The sequence below is a fragment of the Patagioenas fasciata genome, chromosome 27 (genome assembly GCF_037038585.1).
Source record: "Patagioenas fasciata isolate bPatFas1 chromosome 27, bPatFas1.hap1, whole genome shotgun sequence".
Classification (NCBI taxonomy): domain Eukaryota; kingdom Metazoa; phylum Chordata; class Aves; order Columbiformes; family Columbidae; genus Patagioenas; species Patagioenas fasciata.
In genome coordinates, this window is record NC_092546.1 from 2,354,891 (window position 1) to 2,373,158 (window position 18,268).

The window sequence follows — 18,268 nt, forward strand, 5'->3', positions numbered from 1 at the left end:
GTACAATTTGCTCCTCATTTAAGAACAGAAACCACTTTTCACTTACTCCCTCCTCCTCTTACTTGTAGAAATCCAGCTACAGAAAAGTTACTAAATAGAGGCTCCAGCAATTCTGACACATTGCTAATTAATCAAGTCACCTTTCTGAAGGCGACCAACTGCTTTTAAAAGTGCAAATGGAAGTAATTAACCAGTCCACACTAAGTACAAACGTTGCTGCTTTACACACTTCACACAGTTGTTACAAACAGAGAAGAACTTAAACTTCAAAAACACACTTCTAGTATGTTTGAAAAATATACTGAAGATGCAAAAATCTTATATAAGAGTATGGTGTGCAACCCGGACACTGCGCGTTATTGAGCTGCCGTGGTTGATGCTTAAAAGCTGTTCCAGAATCTTCCCAACAAAGGGCCCTGTGGCTGCTGAGACAGCTGCAGTCACAACATCACCACGGCCAGACCATGGAACGTCTCAGCAAACACATCCACCTGTGCACCTGCAAATGATACCAAGTAAATGGGAAATGTGCAGCACCTCTTAGTGAGAACTCGGGTTTAATTCACCTTTCCAAGGGCCTGGGAAGATTGCATGAAATGTTCCGCTTCGGCAAAGCAGAACGAACACTCCGATGCATCGATATTCTGTATTTTTCAAGGCAAGAGACGGTTTTAGTCAAAGGGATCATTTGAAGAACGCTTGCCCGTGTATACATAGGACATTATGTGCCTATACTGAGCACTGTACTATCCATAAACTTCAGTGAACAAAGCTCAAGAATGCAGAGATGTCATGTCCAGCCAAGAATTCCTGCAGCATTTTGGGTTCTTCAAGGTCTTTCAGACCCAGGTTAACTGGGGTCAGGTTTCCTGCTCATTAAGAACAAGCCTAAGTTAACGAGCACTTGCTGCCGTGAAAGTCTGGTTAATAAAGTTCTCTTTATACCGGTAATTACAAGTGATAGAAAGCTGACATAAAATCCTGACTACGTTTACCAGCTCTATTTTAAAATATTAACCCCTGCAAATTTTAACCTTAAAATAGACCAATTTCTGCAGCGGGTCATCACGCAACACCAGGGCACTGAATTAACCGACTGCCGTCTGTACCTTGCCGCCAGAAGCCATTCGACATTTGGGTTACTTGAAATGGCCCGTTCTTGGAAAACAATGAATACTTGTGCAAGAAAAGGGAGCAGGTACTGCAGGAACAGCCCGACCGGCAAAGATCTATGGAAGAACAGACTGAAGAACAGACGCGCAGTGCGCGGTCACAATGAGCAGCGACACCCGCACCAGGAAAACACAGCCCACCGAGCAGAAATATTACAAAGCTTTTAAATTGCTCTGAAAGCCTGTGCAGAAACACCCTCTCATCTTTCCAGAAATCTTCTCCTGTACCATCAATAGCAAATTAACAGCACTGAGACTTTTTCCTACAATTGATTATTGTTGTTTCCAACCCCAAGTCCCTCGCCTTGCTTAGCCAGAAAACATCTGTTTTACTAAAACACAAATATAACACATCCAGACTAAATACGTAACCCTACTCAGAGATTTGGTTTCTGCTGCACTGCAGGAAATAAGGAGAGACATGAAGAAACACATACAAGCTGAGATGAACACGATGCTAAACCCACCAAATATAGGAAAGAAAATATAGATTTTTTTTTTTTTGTAAAGACTGACATAAACACTCCTGGGTCAGTTTCTCCGCCTCCCAGACTTTTACTTCGTGCTATTAATGCCTCCTCTCCTCATTTTCCCCAAACCAGCACCTGTACCTGATAGGCCAAAAAGACTATTCTCAATGTAGCTTTTCACACCTTCACCCACCCAGAGCCGACAAGTCCTGGTGGAATTCTCAGCAGCCTTTGCCATCACCAGCCTCTCGATATTTCTCTAAGCTTCACCTTGCACAACTGTTCTCTCCAAATACAGCTATGATTGTTCTGAGTGCAACAGCACAGCAACATAGCCACAGAATCCCAGAATGTCAGGGGTCAAAGGGACCTGGAAAGCTCATCCAGTGCAATCCCCCCATGGAGCAGGAACACCCAGCTGAGGTTCCACAGGAAGGGGTCCAGGCGGGTTTGAATGTCTGCAGAGAAGGAGACTCCACAACCTCCCTGGGCAGCCTGGGCCAGGCTCTGACACCCTCACCCCCAACAAGTTTCTTCTCATATTTAAGTGGAACCTCCAGTTCCAGTTTGAACCCATTGCCCCTTGTCCTGTCACTGGTGGTCACCCAGAAGAGCCTGGCTCCATCCTCCTGACACTCACCCTTTAGATACCTGTAAACATTAATGAGGTCACCCCTCAGTCCCCTCTTGTCCAGCTCCAGAGCCCCAGCTCCCTCAGCCTTTCCTCACACGGGAGATGCTCCACTCCCTTCAGCATCTTGGTGGCTGCGCTGGACTCTCTCCAGCAGTTCCCTGTCCTTCTGGAACTGAGGGGCCACAACTGGACACAAGATTCCAGGTGTGGTCTCCCCAGGGCAGAGCAGAGGGGCAGGAGAACCTCTCTGACCTACTGACCACCCCCTTCTAACCCACCCCAGGTACCATTGGCCTTCCTGGTCACAAGGGCCCAGTGCTGGCTCATGGTCACCCCGCTGTCCCCAGGATCCCCAGGTCCCTTTCCCCTATGTTGCTCTCTAATAGGTCATTCCCCAACTTACACTGAAACCTGGGGTTGTTCCTGCCCACATTCAAGACTCTACACTTGTCTTTGTCATGTTTCATTAAATTTCTCCCCGCCCAACTCTCCAGCCTGTCCAGGTCTCTGATGGCAGCACAGCTTCCAGTGTCACCACTCCTCCCAGCTTGGTGTCACCAGCAAACTTGCTGACAGTCACTCTATTCCCTCATCCAAGTCATTGATGAATATATTGAATAATACAGCCCCAGCACTGACCCCTGAGGCACTGCACTGGATCCAGGCCTCAACTGGACTCTGCCCCATTGACCATGACTCTCTGGCTTCTTCCCTTCAGCCAGTTCGCAGTCACCTCACCGCCCGCTCATCCAGACCGCACTCCCTCAGTTCAGCTGGGAGGATGCTGTGCAGACTGTGTCAGATCCCTTACTCCAGTCAAGGGAGATCACGTCCACTGCTCTGCCATCATCCATCCATCTTGTTATGTCCTCATAAAAGTCAATGAGGTTGGTCAAGCACGACTTCCCCTTGGTGAAGCCATGTTGACTGCCCCTAATGACCCTCTCATCCCTGATGTGCCTTGAGATGGCACCAAGGAGAAGTCGTTCCATCAGTTTCCCAGGGATGGAGGTGAGGCTGACCGGTCTAGAGTTCCCCAGGTCCTCCTTCTTGCCCTTTTTGAAGACTGCAGTGACATTTGCTTTCCTCCAGTCCTCAGGCACCTCTCCCCTTTCCCAAGACTTGGCAAAGATGATGGAGAGTGGTCCAGCAATGACCTCAGCCAGCTCCCTCAGCACCCGCGGGTGCATCCCATCCGCACCCATGGATTTATGGGTGTCCAGATTGCCTGACTGCTCCCTAACCCAGTCCTCATCAACCCAGGCAAACTCCTCCATTGTCCCATCTTCCTCTGAGGCCTCAGGGGTACAGGATCCTCAGGACAGCCATGGCAGAGCAGATACAGACAAAGAAGGTGTTCAGTAACTCTGCATTCTCTGTGTCTTCTGTCACCAGGGCACCCACCTCGTTCATCAGTGGGCCTACGTTGTCTCTGGTGCTGGTTTTATCTGCCACGTATTGGAAAAAGCTCTTCCTGTTGTCCTCGAACCCTTTCGCCAGGTTTAATTCTAAGTAGGCCTTAGCTTTGCTAGTTGCCTCCCTACACCCTCTGACAACAGCCTTAGATTCTTCCCAAGTGGCCAGCCCCTCCTTCCATGAGCTAGAAACTCTCCTCTTCCACTCGAGCTTACCCAGCAGCTCCCTGTTTAACCACACAGGTCTCCAGACCCCCTTCCTTCACTTCCACATGTTAAAATATTAAATTCATAAAATTACTTCAAGTAACCTCTGGCCAGAAACTGGTACAAAATGGTTTTAAGGCAGAAGTTCAAATCAGTTTCAGGGCAGAAATACAAGTGTAACAAGTGACAAAAACCCATCATTGAAAAAGTATCAATTGAAATCTTCAATCCAAAAAGTGCTGAGAATCACAGCACAGTTCACCTGTAAGTTATAGGGACATATCATGGAATAACAGCAATAACCTGTGCTTCAAATAGTCAGGTTATGATCTGAAAGCAAAGTCCCAACAGCTGAGTCTCCCTAAGCTGATGCAATTTGACAAGCAGTGTCAGCACGAGAAGCTCTCGTCAGAAACACGAACAGCAGTGTATAAACGAGGAAGGTGTTTGGACACCACCATTCGGGTATTTGGATGGACCCTCTCTGTTCCATACATTGTAAATATAGTTCTCAAAGAGATAAGGAGATATGAAAATGGAGACGTGACAAATGTAGAAACAGCCAACTTGACATCCACCGTTAATTGTTATCCATAATAATAATCAGGACAGATTAAATCTGTCTTTAACTGTGACAAGAAACAAGCAGAACCTTTTAAAGTAAAATTAAGAGGCATCATTCTGAACATCTTGTACTTTTTGTGCCCCTAAATAACCACGACAAACTGCATGTTCTGAAGCTCTGCTGAACTGTACACACCCTCAGCTGGAACAACTACTTGAAAACTGAGTTTCCAGACTATTATGCATTTTGTCCTGTAAAATGCTGAATATTTTCCAGCTACTAATGGAGAAATAGATGTCTGACACTTTATAAGCACAAACTTAGAGATTTCTAGAAAATTAATGTTAACAGTAGACGATGTTGGCTCCACAAAAGGCAGGTGAAGACCACCAAACAATATCAACCTGACCCTAGGTCTGTAGACTCTGCAACACAATCATTCTGTTTGATGGGGAAAAGCACAAGGCAAATATCTAAACCACCATCACAACCAGTGAATTAAGCACACGATGCAAAGGCCTCTCCTGACCCTCAGCCCACAGGCGGCCGTGCTGGTGCTGAAAAGCCTCCGGGAACACTGTTTGCAGCTCTAGAAGCAAACCGACCTGACTAGACAGATGTTTTGCTAAATTAAAACTGTAATTGTCATAGAGAAATTCCATATTTTAGCAGTGTGGTGTTGGTCAACTCCTTCAAAGCTGCTTTTGCATTTTCTTCAAATCATTGCCCTAGGAATAAGTCCCCTGTTAACAGACTTTCCTTGTTCACTCCAGTAAGGATGAGCTTTGGCTAAGCCACAAGACACCCTGTACAGAAACAGTAACCAGTTAACCATTAACTGTAACACTTTGCTGTTACTCTTGCCAAAAATACAGCAAAAGTTCTCAACCCCAGGTAACCTGAGTCACATTTCTGGATGAGGCTGGTCCAGGGACACCAGCTGGGTTGGGACAGACCCAGTATACACTCAGTGGCTGCTCCTTTTGGGTGATGGCACCATGTTCTGACCCTATTGCTGCTGTATCAATACTACAAAAACCAGCTCCTGGCACAAGCAGGTTTTGCTTTAGTCCTTTATTTAATAAAATGGCAAAAAGAAAAGCATTGATGCTTCTGTTACTCCTTTCTCCAGTCCCAAATACACACAGTATTAAAGTAAAATTATTATTAACCACCTTTCTTCACCTTTTTAAGAAAACTGTACATATCCACAAAATACACTCAGCTACCTACGCAGCATCACCAGAGCCCTCAGCATCCCAGAGGTATTGGGGAAGAGGAAATCACAATCCCTCTCCTTGGATCCTCTCTGCCAGCCCCAAAAGACATTAATTAAGCCTTTAGTTAAGGTTATTTCACAAATATTTTCTTGCGACATACCGGAGTGCAACAGACCTGTCCCACAGCCCAGCACAGGACCTCGGAGACATAGAATCACAGAGGGGTTTGGGTTGAAGGGACCTTCCCAGCTCCCCCAGTGCCCCCCCTGCCATGACAGGGACATCTTCACCAGCTCAGGTTGCTCAGAGCCCCGTCCAGCCTGGCCTGGGATGTCTCCAGGGATGGTTCAGCCACCACCTCTCTGGCCAACCTGGGCCAGGCTCTCACCACCCTCAGGGCCAACAATTCCTTCCTCATGTCCAGCCTGAATCTCCCTCCTTTAGTTTAAAACCATCACGCCTTGTCCTGTCATAACACAGCCTTCTTAAAAAGTCTGTCCTCCAGCAGCAGCATCACAGAATCGTTTTGGATGGAAGAGACCCTGAAAATCATCGAGTCCAACCATAACCTAAATCTAGCACTAAACCACATCCCTAGGAGATCCAGCATGAAGGAACTCAAGAGCATGAGACCTGCCAGCTCTACACGGAATCCCAGAATGTGAGGGGTTGGAAGGGCCCTGGAAAGCTCATCCAGTGCAATCCCCCCATGGAGCAGGAACACCCAGCTGAGGTTCCACAGGAAGGGGTCCAGGCGGGTTTGAATGTCTGCAGAGAAGGAGACTCCACAACCCCCCTGGGCAGCCTGGGCCAGGCTCTGCCACCCTCACCCCCAACAAGTTTCTTCTCATATTTCAGTGGAACCTCCTGTGTTCCAGTTTGCACCCATTGCCCCTTGTCCTGTCACTGGTTGTCACCCAGAAGAGCCTGGCTCCATCCTCCTGACACTCACCCTTTAGATATCTGTAAACATTAATGAGGTCACCCCTCAGTTTCCTCTTCTCCAGCTCCAGAGCCCCAGCTCCCTCAGCCTTTCCTCACACGGGAGATGCTCCACTCCCTCCAGCATCTTGGTGGCTGCGCTGGACTCTCTCCAGCAGTTCCCTGTCCTTCTGGAACTGAGGGGCCACAACTGGACACAAGATTCCAGGTGTGGTCTCCCCAGGGCAGAGCAGAGGGGCAGGAGAACCTCTCTGACCTACTGACCACCCCCTTCTAACCCACCCCAGGTACCATTGGCCTTCCTGGCCACAAGGGCCCAGTGCTGGCTCATGGTCACCCTGCTGTCCCCAGGACCCCCAGCTCCCTTTCCCCTGCACTGTTCTCCAACAGGTCATTCCCCAGCTTACACTGGAAGGTCCAGGCCAGCACAGAAAGGACCCAGGACCACACTGCTCTGCCTGGGCCACACTTGCTGTGGTCTCTGCTCCCAGACTGTGGCAGCACTGCCTGGTTATAATACACCTGATCAAAACAAAACTCACCATGATGCAACTCAGAAGGGACTTCAGGGACACTGTGAGCAACAGCAAGTGATTTGGAGCCAGGAAACGACACAATCCAAACCAATAGTGCAAACACTAGCACTCCATTCCAAAGTACATGGAAATTATCACTGTTACAAAAGTAATTGCAAGCAACATCTATTTATTCCAAGATACGCTTAATTTGATCAGCTAATATTAGAAGAACACCAGATTTAAATCCTTTGTAAGCCGACAGAAGTTTGAAGCTCCTGCTGAGGAATATGCCGACTGAACCCACGTTCCAAACCAAAGCAAAGCCACCGACTGCAAAACAGTTCAGTATTTCTATTCAAACATGGAGATATCCTGATTGCACAGATAATACAACAATCCAGCTACTCAACAAAGAGCAAATCCTATGTACATGATACATTTCTCAGTTCCCACCTGCTTCACCTGATACAAGAGTTATCATGATCTTACTTTTTGCCCCAATGTTAACAGCTTTCACTATTAATCAGTCAGAATTAAATACTGCAATAAATTGAGATTCTTATCAATTTCTATTAGTAATATACAAAAACTGGAAGGCTTATTGTTTGGGGGGGGAAAAACCACCTAACTACACCATAGCACTCATTCAGAATATTTTGTGTGTCACGTACAAAGTGAAAAGAAATGCAAACTACATCCCATTCAGAGAACGAAATGTTCTAGTTTTCTAATGGAATTGCAACTGCCAGCATCCCTTTACCAGCCATTCCTTTCAAGATACAGCTTTGAAGATACTATTTCTCCCAGGTTTGGTTTATCTTCTGTCTGAAGAGCCTCCAATTTCATGTATTTCCCACTTGGAGTCTTCCAGGATCTCATCGCCCTGTGCCCATTAACAACACTAACGCTCTATGAACCATCTTCAGCTTCAAAACAGCACAGAAACATCTGCTCACCATGGAACGAGCCACGGCGACAGAATAAAACACTAAATAAACACATTGACATCTTACCTTCTGTGCTTTGTCCTTCTGAAATACGAACACGGGTGGAGCAATGGCAGGTTTTTCTGTAAAAAGAGAAATCATCGGTTTTTTCCAACCATATTCATTATAGATTAATACGAAAACGTTACGCGATGCTTTTACCAACAGTGAATCCCAGATATGGCTCAGTTACGCGAATTATTTCCACCAGTTCCTGGTAACTTGAACTTGAAAAGGAAAAAGGAGCGTTTTGAACAGAACGATACACCTGATATCTGAAGTTTTGCAGGCAGAGGTTTTTCCTTCCCCTGGTAACACATTAACGTGATGCGAGTTTTGCTCCACACACCCACACACCCCTTCTCAGAGGTCACCAAAACTCAATTATACTTGTGGTTCATTAGCACCAAAACCTCTAGAAATGCCCTAAATCTTCAACATCTGCAGGTTTACCATTCAAACCAACGTATTATTATTATTACAGAGGGACCAGTCTTTTCTGCATCATTTAAGACTTTCTACTTGAAGCTCCGATTCACACATTAGGACACTATTTTCTAAATAAGCACAACAACACTCAGTCTTCAAGAACAGAATTAATATCTAGAATGAGGGTATGTTTTCCATTGTCCTTAATGACCTTAAAACTACCACAATGTCCTCAATGACAATTAAAGTGGAGGGGGATAAAGCAGAAATGAGCTTTCCCAAGAGTCATGTGCATGACTTTATATGTATTATATATATATATGCACACAGATTGTGCAATCAGCAACCCTTCTATATGTTTGTAGGGTTAATGATGAATATTCAACATTAAAGCGTCTTCAGAGCGAGGCTGCTGGGAAACAACAGGATTCAGGCACAATTTATGTTGGGGAATTTCCTTGCAAAAGTTCCAACTTTGCAATTATTCATTCCTACAAACAAGAATAGGTATTTAATAACACTAAAATTCTTAAAACATTTGGAATATGAAAGGCTACAATAAAAAGAAAAATAAAGCCATCAAGAAGAATCACCCTGGGCCTAAAGTCGGTACCACAAAGCACCCCATGAATCAGTTGCAGCATCGGTAGAGCACTCAGATCAGCATAAGGAAAAGCGGATGAGGTTGCTGGTTTGGGAACTGCTCGTTGTTAGATCAGCTGAGCTGAAAAAGCGAAACTTCACCCAACAAACACACAAAAATCATTAAAATTATTCTAAGAGCTCTGTGCGTTTCTTTGTGAAGGTGGAAAAGCCTCTTTCCACTCCTCTGCGGGTCCAACTCAACCCAGCAAAAGCACCGCAAGACTCACTCTGCAAGACCGGAGTAACTTGTTCTGCAAAAGATAAAAATCAATCACGAAATAAAGCTCCTTACACAGCATTTTGTCTGCTCTTTTTTCCTCCTTTATTTTCTAAGTTCTTCCATCCACCAGCTACTGTGGAACCTCAAAAATGTGTATTAATGAGAGCACTGCAGACAATTTATTTCAAAAATGAAAAATAATCTTATAAAGGACATAAAGACTTAACTGCTATACCTGTTCCAAACCCAGAGTTTGCTGAAAAATAACCAGGGATGTCTTTCAATTCCCCCAGAATAACCTGCCCGTGGGAGACTCCACTGCTGGGCACTCCAAGCCTTCTACCCTTGATTTCCAAGTGACGCTCATTTCTTTATACCATGTTTAATATTAATTAATGCCATAATTACAGTAACAGGTGGCATGTGTTCTACCAGCTACTTATATCCAGGACCACCAAATCACTCAATAAAATGTTGTATTATTGTCCCTTTTTCCAGATCTGACTTGATTGTGCAATACACAATATTCAAGTGGCTCCTGTAGCAAATTCCACAGATACCAATGGCACCAAAAGAACTACTTGTCTATTTAGTGTTTAAAGGATTGAAGTACTGAGAGAATAAAGCAGATCCAACAAGAATGCAAAGTGTAGAGGAACCACGGGATGGCTCAAATAGCGGAATGGGGAGGAAAACAAGGTGATGCGAATGAACAGGAGATGGAGTTTGGTGATGGAGAATTGAGTACTCAGGCAAAAAAGAACAGGGAGGCCAGGAACAGCACGAAGCTCACAGGAAAAACAAATAGGATGGAAGAACAAAAGAAGAAAACCGAGTGGAACAAAAAAATATACGAAATATTCAAGACAGCGTCCAGCTAAAGAAAATGAGCCTGGGAAAAGAAAGGAGTAAAACTACGACCAGTTCTGTTTGCCAAGGTGGGAAAGACAATAGTTGTGCAACGTAGGAGAGTTTGTGTCTGCAGAAGGAACAGAAGCCTCCAGAACTCGAGGTCTGGGAATGTCACTGTTACTCTTCACAGAGAATCCCAGAATGTCAGGGGTTGAAGGGCCCTGGAAAGCTCATCCAGTGCAATCCCCCATGGAGCAGGAACACCCAGCTGAGGTTCCACAGGAAGGGGTCCAGGCGGGTTTGAATGTCTGCAGAGAAGGAGACTCCACAACCTCCCTGGGCAGCCTGGGCCAGGCTCTGACACCCTCACCCCAAACAAGTTTCTTCTCATCTTTAAGTGGAACCTCCTGTGTTCCAGTTTGCACCCATTGCCCCTTGTCCTGTCACTGGTTGTCACCAGAAGAGCCTGGCTCCATCCTCCTGACACTGCCCCTTTCCATCTTGATCCCCACGAGTGAGTCCCCCCTCAGTCTCCTCTTGTCCAGCTCCAGAGCCCCAGCTCCCTCAGCCTTTCCTCACACGGGAGATGCTCCACTCCCTTCAGCATCTTGGTGGCTGCGCTGGACTCTCTCCAGCAGTTCCCTGTCCTTCTGGAACTGAGGGGCCACAACTGGACACAAGATTCCAGGGGTGGTCTCCCCAGGGCAGAGCAGAGGGGCAGGAGAACCTCTCTCGACCACCCCTCTGCACCACAGAAGGTCTCCAGTCCACCCTGCTGTCCTCAGTAAGCTCAGCTATGAAGTCAGGCCAGGTTCATCAGGTTATCCAGGCTGCTCTTAACTTCCAAGGATGGAGACCAAGCAGCCTCCCAGGGTAATTAATATTTTCTATTGCCTCACTGTCCTTATATAAGGAAAAAAAGGCAGCAAACACAACCACAAACCTTTTCCTCTATATCCAGTCGGAATATCTCATTCCATCTTTCATTTTTCTGACGCACATCGCTGTGATGAGCCTGGTCTGTCTTCTTCATCATCTCCTCAAAGACCGCAGAAAGCTCCAGATCTGAAGCCTTTTCTCCTCTAGGTTGGACCAGCCCAGGTCCCTCAGCCTCTCTTCACACAACCCAGGTCACCAACCATCTTGGTGACTCGTATCAGATTTCAGAGAGAACCCAGGTCCCACATCATTAAAACCACCCTCAAATCCTCACCAGACCCGCCACAGCCAGGTTATCACAAGGTTACTGTATTTTTAAAGCTAAGAACTACGTTCAACACTAAACACACACAAGTTGAGTAAAACTGCTCTGACCTTAACTCATTCTAATACATCACCTTAGAGAAAAAGTACATGGCACCTGTGAACAGTGACAAAACACTGCAAAGGAGAACGGCAATTAGGTTGTTACCTCACCAAAAATATTCAGAGTGATAATTTATTACCTGTAAAAGGCTTATCTGAGGGTCAAGAGAAATAAAGTTTAATTACACTTATTTGAACACCTCAGGCTGCAAAAATGTAACTTCACCTTTAATACTACCCACATTATAAAGAGCAGAATGGTGCTAAAAAAAAACATTATAATGCTACAGATTGTCCATAATCCCACTTTAAAATTTTAAAGGTGATAAAAAAACAAGACTCCTTTCTCTTTGACTAGCAACAAATAAATCAAAAGCAATGAGAAAAATACCACAGTGGCAGCTGATCTCCAAAAAGATCCCACAGAGTCCAACTACATGAGAAACACTCCCTGGGCAGCCTGGGTCAGGCTCTGACACCCTCACCCCAAACAAGTTTCTTCTCAGATTTCAGTGGAACCTCCTGTGTTCCAGTTTGAACCCATTGCCCCTTGTCCTGTCACTGGTTGTCACCCAGAAGAGCCTGGCTCCATCCTCCTGACACTGCCCCTTTCCATATTGATCCCCAGGAATGAGTCCCCCCTCAGTCTCCTCTTCTCCAGCTCCAGAGCCCCAGCTCCCTCAGCCTTTCCTCACACGGGAGATGCTCCACTCCCTTCAGCATCTTGGTGGCTGCGCTGGACTCTCTCCAGCAGTTCCCTGTCCTTCTGGAACTGAGGGGCCACAACTGGACACAAGATTCCAGGTGTGGTCTCCCCAGGGAAGTTGTGAAGTCTTCTGTGCAGACATTCAAACCCGCCTGGACCCCTTCCTGTGGAACCTCAGCTGGGTGTTCCTGCTCCATGGGGGGATTGCACTGGATGAGCTTTCCAGGGCCCTTCCAACCCCTCCCATTCTGGGACTCTGTGATTCTGTGGGTCATTTGCAGCCAGACTCCAAGTGATATCACGGTGAATATAACTCAAAACTGAAAAATATAAACTTCTGCCCTGTTCTCAAAACTTCGATAAGTTGCTTTTTATGAAGTAAAACATCTGATGTTGTCATTCACCTTCTAACCCTTTATTTTCTGTCTCCTATAGCATACTGGAAGGTAGAATGAATGCCTTTTACATATTTAAGATGAAATAAAAATTCCATACACCATATTTAAAGCACAACCCTTGTTGTTGCAGAGCACGTGTTATTTCATGTCTCAAGCCCTGGTGGCATTAATAGAAATAAGTTAACCCCTGCATTACGTAATTTGACTATTTCTGTCAGGTTCTTCACAGAAAGCAAAAGTTACAAGTCAGAAACAGACAAAAGTAGCTTATCTTCACATGATAGCAAGAAGAAAACCATGAGGCAGCCCAAGTACTTTGTAATATAGGTAAAATATTTATGAACTCAAACGTGTTAAGTAAAATTAGTATTTAGATAGTTCTGTCTTGTAAATGAAATCGTTTTTTCTGGCATTTGGGGGTAAATTATTAGGACACCTCAAAAAAAAGAGAACACCGAAACCAAATCACCCAGCCTAAATTTGTACCAGTTTATCTGAAGTAAATCACCATAGAAAATATCTTGTTTATAGAGTCTACAAACATCAGGGCAAGTGGTGCGTTCTAGCTTTTCCCCCTCAAAGTAACCAAAATGGTGCCATAAGGCAAGCAGAATTATACAATTAGGGCAAAAAAAAGAACCAGAAACAGCACAGAAGCGATATCAAGACTGTACGATCTGACCAAGGAACGATGGGTTCACTCTGAAAGGAACAGCTTCCATTGTCTCATCTTCTGAACACTCACAGCAGCTCCACACCATGAACCTGTTCCAACCATGAACTGTACACCTGGCAATTGCACCAACCAAAATAAATTGTGTTTGGTGTCTGAGAGTTTGCCTGAAAGGGAAATGGGAAGAAAGCATCAAATGGTAGCCCTGAGAAAAACTTGCACCTTTTCAATGACTGAAAGATGGTAAAATAATTAATTCTCAACACAAGGAGATCCTGTTATCTAAAGAGCAGCTTCAGCAGCATGTCAGATACAAATAAATTGCTACTTGCGTATTAACAGCAAGTTAATGAGAAAAGCATTCAAACTCACATGAACACACGCCTAACGGAAGTTGTCTTGTTCTTCACAATACTTCACCACCACATGCATGAAGTGTCACTTCTAAGACGTGATCCAGCCAGAATACCAACAAAGAACACAGAATCATAGAATAGTTCAGGGCGGATCATACCACACCTGGGCAGGAACAACCCCAGGTTCCAGTATAAGTTGGGGAACGACCTATTAGAGAGCAGTGTAGGGGAAAGGGACCTGGGGGTCCTGGAGACAGCAGGGTGACCATGAGCCAGCACTGGGCCCTTGTGGCCAGGAAGGCCAATGGTACCTGGGGTGGGTTAGAAGGGGGTGGTCAGTAGGTCAGAGAGGTTCTCCTGCCCCTCTGCTCTGCCCTGGGGAGACCACCCCTGGAATCTTGTGTCCAGTTGTGGCCCCTCAGTTCCAGAAGGACAGGGAACTGCTGGAGAGAGTCCAGCGCAGCCACCAAGATGCTGAAGGGAGTGGAGCATCTCCCGTGTGAGGAAAGGCTGAGGGAGCTGGGGCTCTGGAGCTGGACAAGAGGAGACTGAGGGGGGACTCATTCATGGGGATCAAGATGGAAAGGGGGAGTGTCAGGAGGATGGAGCCAGGCTCTTCTGGGTGACAACCAGTGACAGGACAAGGGGCAATGGGTGCAAACTGGAACACAGAAGGTTCCACTTAAATGTGAGAAGAAACTTGTTGGGGGTGAGGGTGGCAGAGCCTGGCCCAGGCTGCCCAGGGAGGTTGTGGAGTCTCCTTCTCTGCAGACATTCAAACCCGCCTGGACACCTTCCTGTGGAACCTCAGCTGGGTGTTCCTGCTCCATGGGGGGATTGCACTGGATGAGGTCCCTTTCAATCCCTCACATTCTGTGATACTGAAGACTTCAGGGAAAATGAATAATACCATTCAGTAACTGCTTTATACAATAGTAACAATGACAATTGTGCCTTCCTTTCCAAAATCCTGGGGTTTGTTGATCAAACTTCTCATCATGCCAGTCCCCAAAACCTTTATCGCAATGTCACCACATCTTTGTGACAAAGTTGATCAAACTCCACACAGCTGGGGAGAAGTTACTCTCTCCTCTTCGTTATTTCCCAGCTCATCTCTTCTCATGATGAGGGGCAATGCCAGGACCTGTTCCCAGGAAACTTCACAATAAAACCTTGGGAAGTGGCACTGGGACCTTCATCCTTCATCCCCCTTCTCTGTGGGGACCCCCCGAATTCAACCACCTCCTTCTGCCAAGATCCAGCTCACCATCAAACCACAACAGAGACAACTCACTAGAGAAAAGGGAAAGACAAGCGAATGGAAACCTTCAAGGAATGGTTAGAATGAAGAAACTGAAGTAGTTAGGAGAATATCAGAGGGAATGCCTGTAAATTGGAAGAAATGCAGCACAAAAAGATCAGCTACTAAAACGGCTTGAAGGCTTAAAGGACACTGGTAGAGCGGTTACCTGGAGGCAGCGCTGACATCTCAGGGGTGAGTTAAGACAGACAACTGACTAAGAGAGACACTGGAATCTAGAAGGTAAAGATAACCGGCGTACTGCTGGAAAAGGAAAAACTAATTCATTAATTGAAACAATGGGGGTGCCATGGCAAAGGCAACAGGTCAAAAGAGCTTTGCACGAGTAAGATGAAAGGACATGGGCAGAACAAAACAGCACTTAGAGGCCAGAAGGGGGTTTGCTGCGGTAACCAAACGGGTAAGAGTCTAAGAGAATTTCACCTGCATGAACTGACGAGAAAAGCTATCGTCCAAACACGTTGAGCAAAAACAATTTGAAAAGTTGCTGTAATCTCTTTCTAGGTACTTGTGTCTACTATGTGTCAAAGAATAATTAGCTCCACATCTCACAATGAATATGACTGAGACAGCACCATAGTACAGATCAATCAAGATCAAGGATTATTAAGAGCTTTGTTTTAACCACACTTGTTACATGAACATTCAGCTACCAGGTACCTCAAACAAGAGAAGATCACTATGAAGCAGGAGATGAAAGAATTATCAATATCAAAGTACTCACTTCACATATTCAAATGAAAATACCTGGGCACTGGGAAAGAAAACATGAAACTACAATACTGTAAAAATCAAATAAACTGATGTGCTTAAGAATGAGGAGAAAACAGCCAAAGTCACCTGAGAACATCACTGCCAGGTCAGAGACAGCAAACAAGTAGAAAATCTATGGAATACACTGACTTGCAGCAGACAGATGCCAATTCCAGAGAGGATGTGGTATTTGCACTGCTATACCAATAACAGACACCTCAAAAATGGAACCGGAGGAAAGAAAACTAACCCCAGACACAATCCAGCTCATATTAGAATGAGCAGAAGAGACAACAGAGCAGAAGCTGGTCCTGCTTAAACTTGTGAAAGATTTGACGGTCCTTACTGCAAGGAAAAGCAACAGTTAAGGATGAAGATGAGAACTCTGGAAGCAGATGCGAGCACAGATTAAAGATATTTGCAGGTGAGGGAAGTCACCAGAGTCAGGAAAGAGTCTGAAGAGGGGAAAATAAGAGAAAGGAAGATCAGATTAAAAAGTAAGGATGGCATCGCACTTTCCTCCCTCCCACCCCAGCAGTCTATACAATTCTACAGAAATATAAAGGGAGGGGTAGAAACACATGACAAATTCAGCATCAAAAGACGTGACAAACATTGGTAAGTTGGAATTCACTGGTGAGCCTGATGTTTCCCACTCAAATGGCGAGGTAAAGTGAGGGGCTGGCACAAAAGGGTCATTACAATGACAGTATACAAATACTGTCATGAAGTTCCTCACAAACAGTCACTACACATTCAACTATTTATTACCATCCTTGAGACAACTTATCATGCTGCTTTGGGCACTGACAGCTCACCCGGAGTTTGGGAGCCAACAGCCCACAACCTGTGCACCACAGGATTTGTCAAATCACTTCAGCGTAATTATGTGGTTGGCCGCTTGTGGCCTTCATCTTCAAAAGTTACACCTACAAATAGATATGTGCTTTCCTGTCGTCTGATGTTAATATCAGAATTGGAGTTGTCACTGGTGCAGAGCTCAAATGGAAGAAATAATCCTGAAAGGGGCCTCACACGTTTTCATTCACCTCCTGGGTGCTTCCCCTTCTTCCATAAGCTGAAAAGAAGGATGAGAAACAGACACGGCCGGAGCAAACCTGGGTTTGCAGAGACTTTGAGGGAAGTGCCTCATTTCCAAAGGCAAACTGTTGACGGTCTCTGTCACTCCAACCGTGCACACCTGGAGAGGAACATCCACATCCCACAGCCATGTTCTCCTAACTTTCCCCAGAGAAAAATTAGACCAACACTTCTCTACTAATGAGGTCTCCAGCTTAAAATATATAAATATTTTACATAGTTTTACATAACCTACTCTAATTATTTCCTTAGCTAAAGGATGGATTAACATGAATGGGAGTTAAGGAAAGATTTACAACAAGCCTAAAGTTGCAGACAATGACCCCAAAAATCAACTGGACAGGGAGGGACACGAAGCGGTTGGAAGAGCCAGGGGCAGCACAGCGCTCAGCGGCAGCACCGGGGCCCGGCCGGACCCGAACCCGCCGCGATCCCGGCACCACCGCCCGGCGAGCGCACCCGGCAGCGTCGCCCGGCACCGGCCCCACAGCGCGGAGCGGGAGTGGCGGGGAGCGCGTCGGCCCGGCGCTCCCTTTGTCCGGCCGCTCGCCCCGGAGGGGCCGGGGCACGGGGAGGCCGCGGGAAGGGAGCGCTTCCCAAAGCGGGCCCACACCCGGGGGGCTCCTCTGCGGGTGGATCGCAGGGCCGGGCTCCGGCCGGGAGCGCGGCGGCACCCGGTCCGTGCTGGGCCCGCAGCCGGCACCGCGCTCCGCCGCCAGCGCCCGCCTACCTTCGTTCGCTAGGTCCGCCATTTTACTTCCTCAATCGGGCCCACAATGCCCCGCGCCGCCGGACGCCTTCCCCTCACCGCGGCCCCCGCCGCACCGCGCCTGCGCCGATTTACGGCCGCTCCGTGGCGGCGGCGCGCATGCGCGGTGGCTGCGCTGCGGGCGGAGCGGGTTCGGCTACCCCGGGGTGGGCGGGCCTGGGAGGCGCGGCGCGGGGCGCGCGGCTGCGCATGCGCGGGAGCGGGAAGGGGCGCTCGGTCAGGGCGCGGAGGCGCAGCCGGGAGGGGGTGGTGTTGCGGCCCCGCGGTGTTGCGGCCCCGCGGGTCTTGCCCGTGCCCGGTGTCCCTCCAGGGCGGCCCGGCTGAACCCGAGGTCTCCGCGGTGCCGGCTGGGTGGGCCTGAGCGGGCAGCCTGACTGCGGGCCCCCCGTGGCAACGGTTTATGGGGAGCCCCGTATCCCGGTCCCTGCCCGCGGCCCCGCTCAGGCCCCGGTGATAGAGGGAAATAACACTTAAGGGGTTAACCGCGTAGTAAGTGTCTATCTTAGAGCTTTGTGTAACCTGTTATGTTAACAATCAGAGCCTTACTCAAAACAGCAGACTGCAAAGGTAAGTTTTGCAGCACCCAGCAGCGTCCTTGAGTGGGTGAGATA

General features: G+C 47.0%; 1 protein-coding gene across 1 annotated transcript in view; it reads right to left on the bottom strand.

Annotated features, from left to right (window-relative positions):
* The window catches only part of RANBP3 (RAN binding protein 3), a 44,693-nt gene extending 26,970 nt beyond the window's left edge, over positions 1–17,723 (bottom strand). Inside the window, exons 1-2 of the mRNA XM_065858379.2 lie at positions 17,619–17,723; positions 8,157–8,212 (exon numbers count right to left, since the gene is read on the bottom strand). Coding sequence (XP_065714451.2) covers positions 8,157–8,212; positions 17,619–17,640 — 78 coding nt within the window. The 5' untranslated portion in view covers positions 17,641–17,723. The remainder of the gene's footprint in view (positions 1–8,156; positions 8,213–17,618) is intronic.
* Positions 17,724–18,268: the final 545 nt, after the last annotated feature.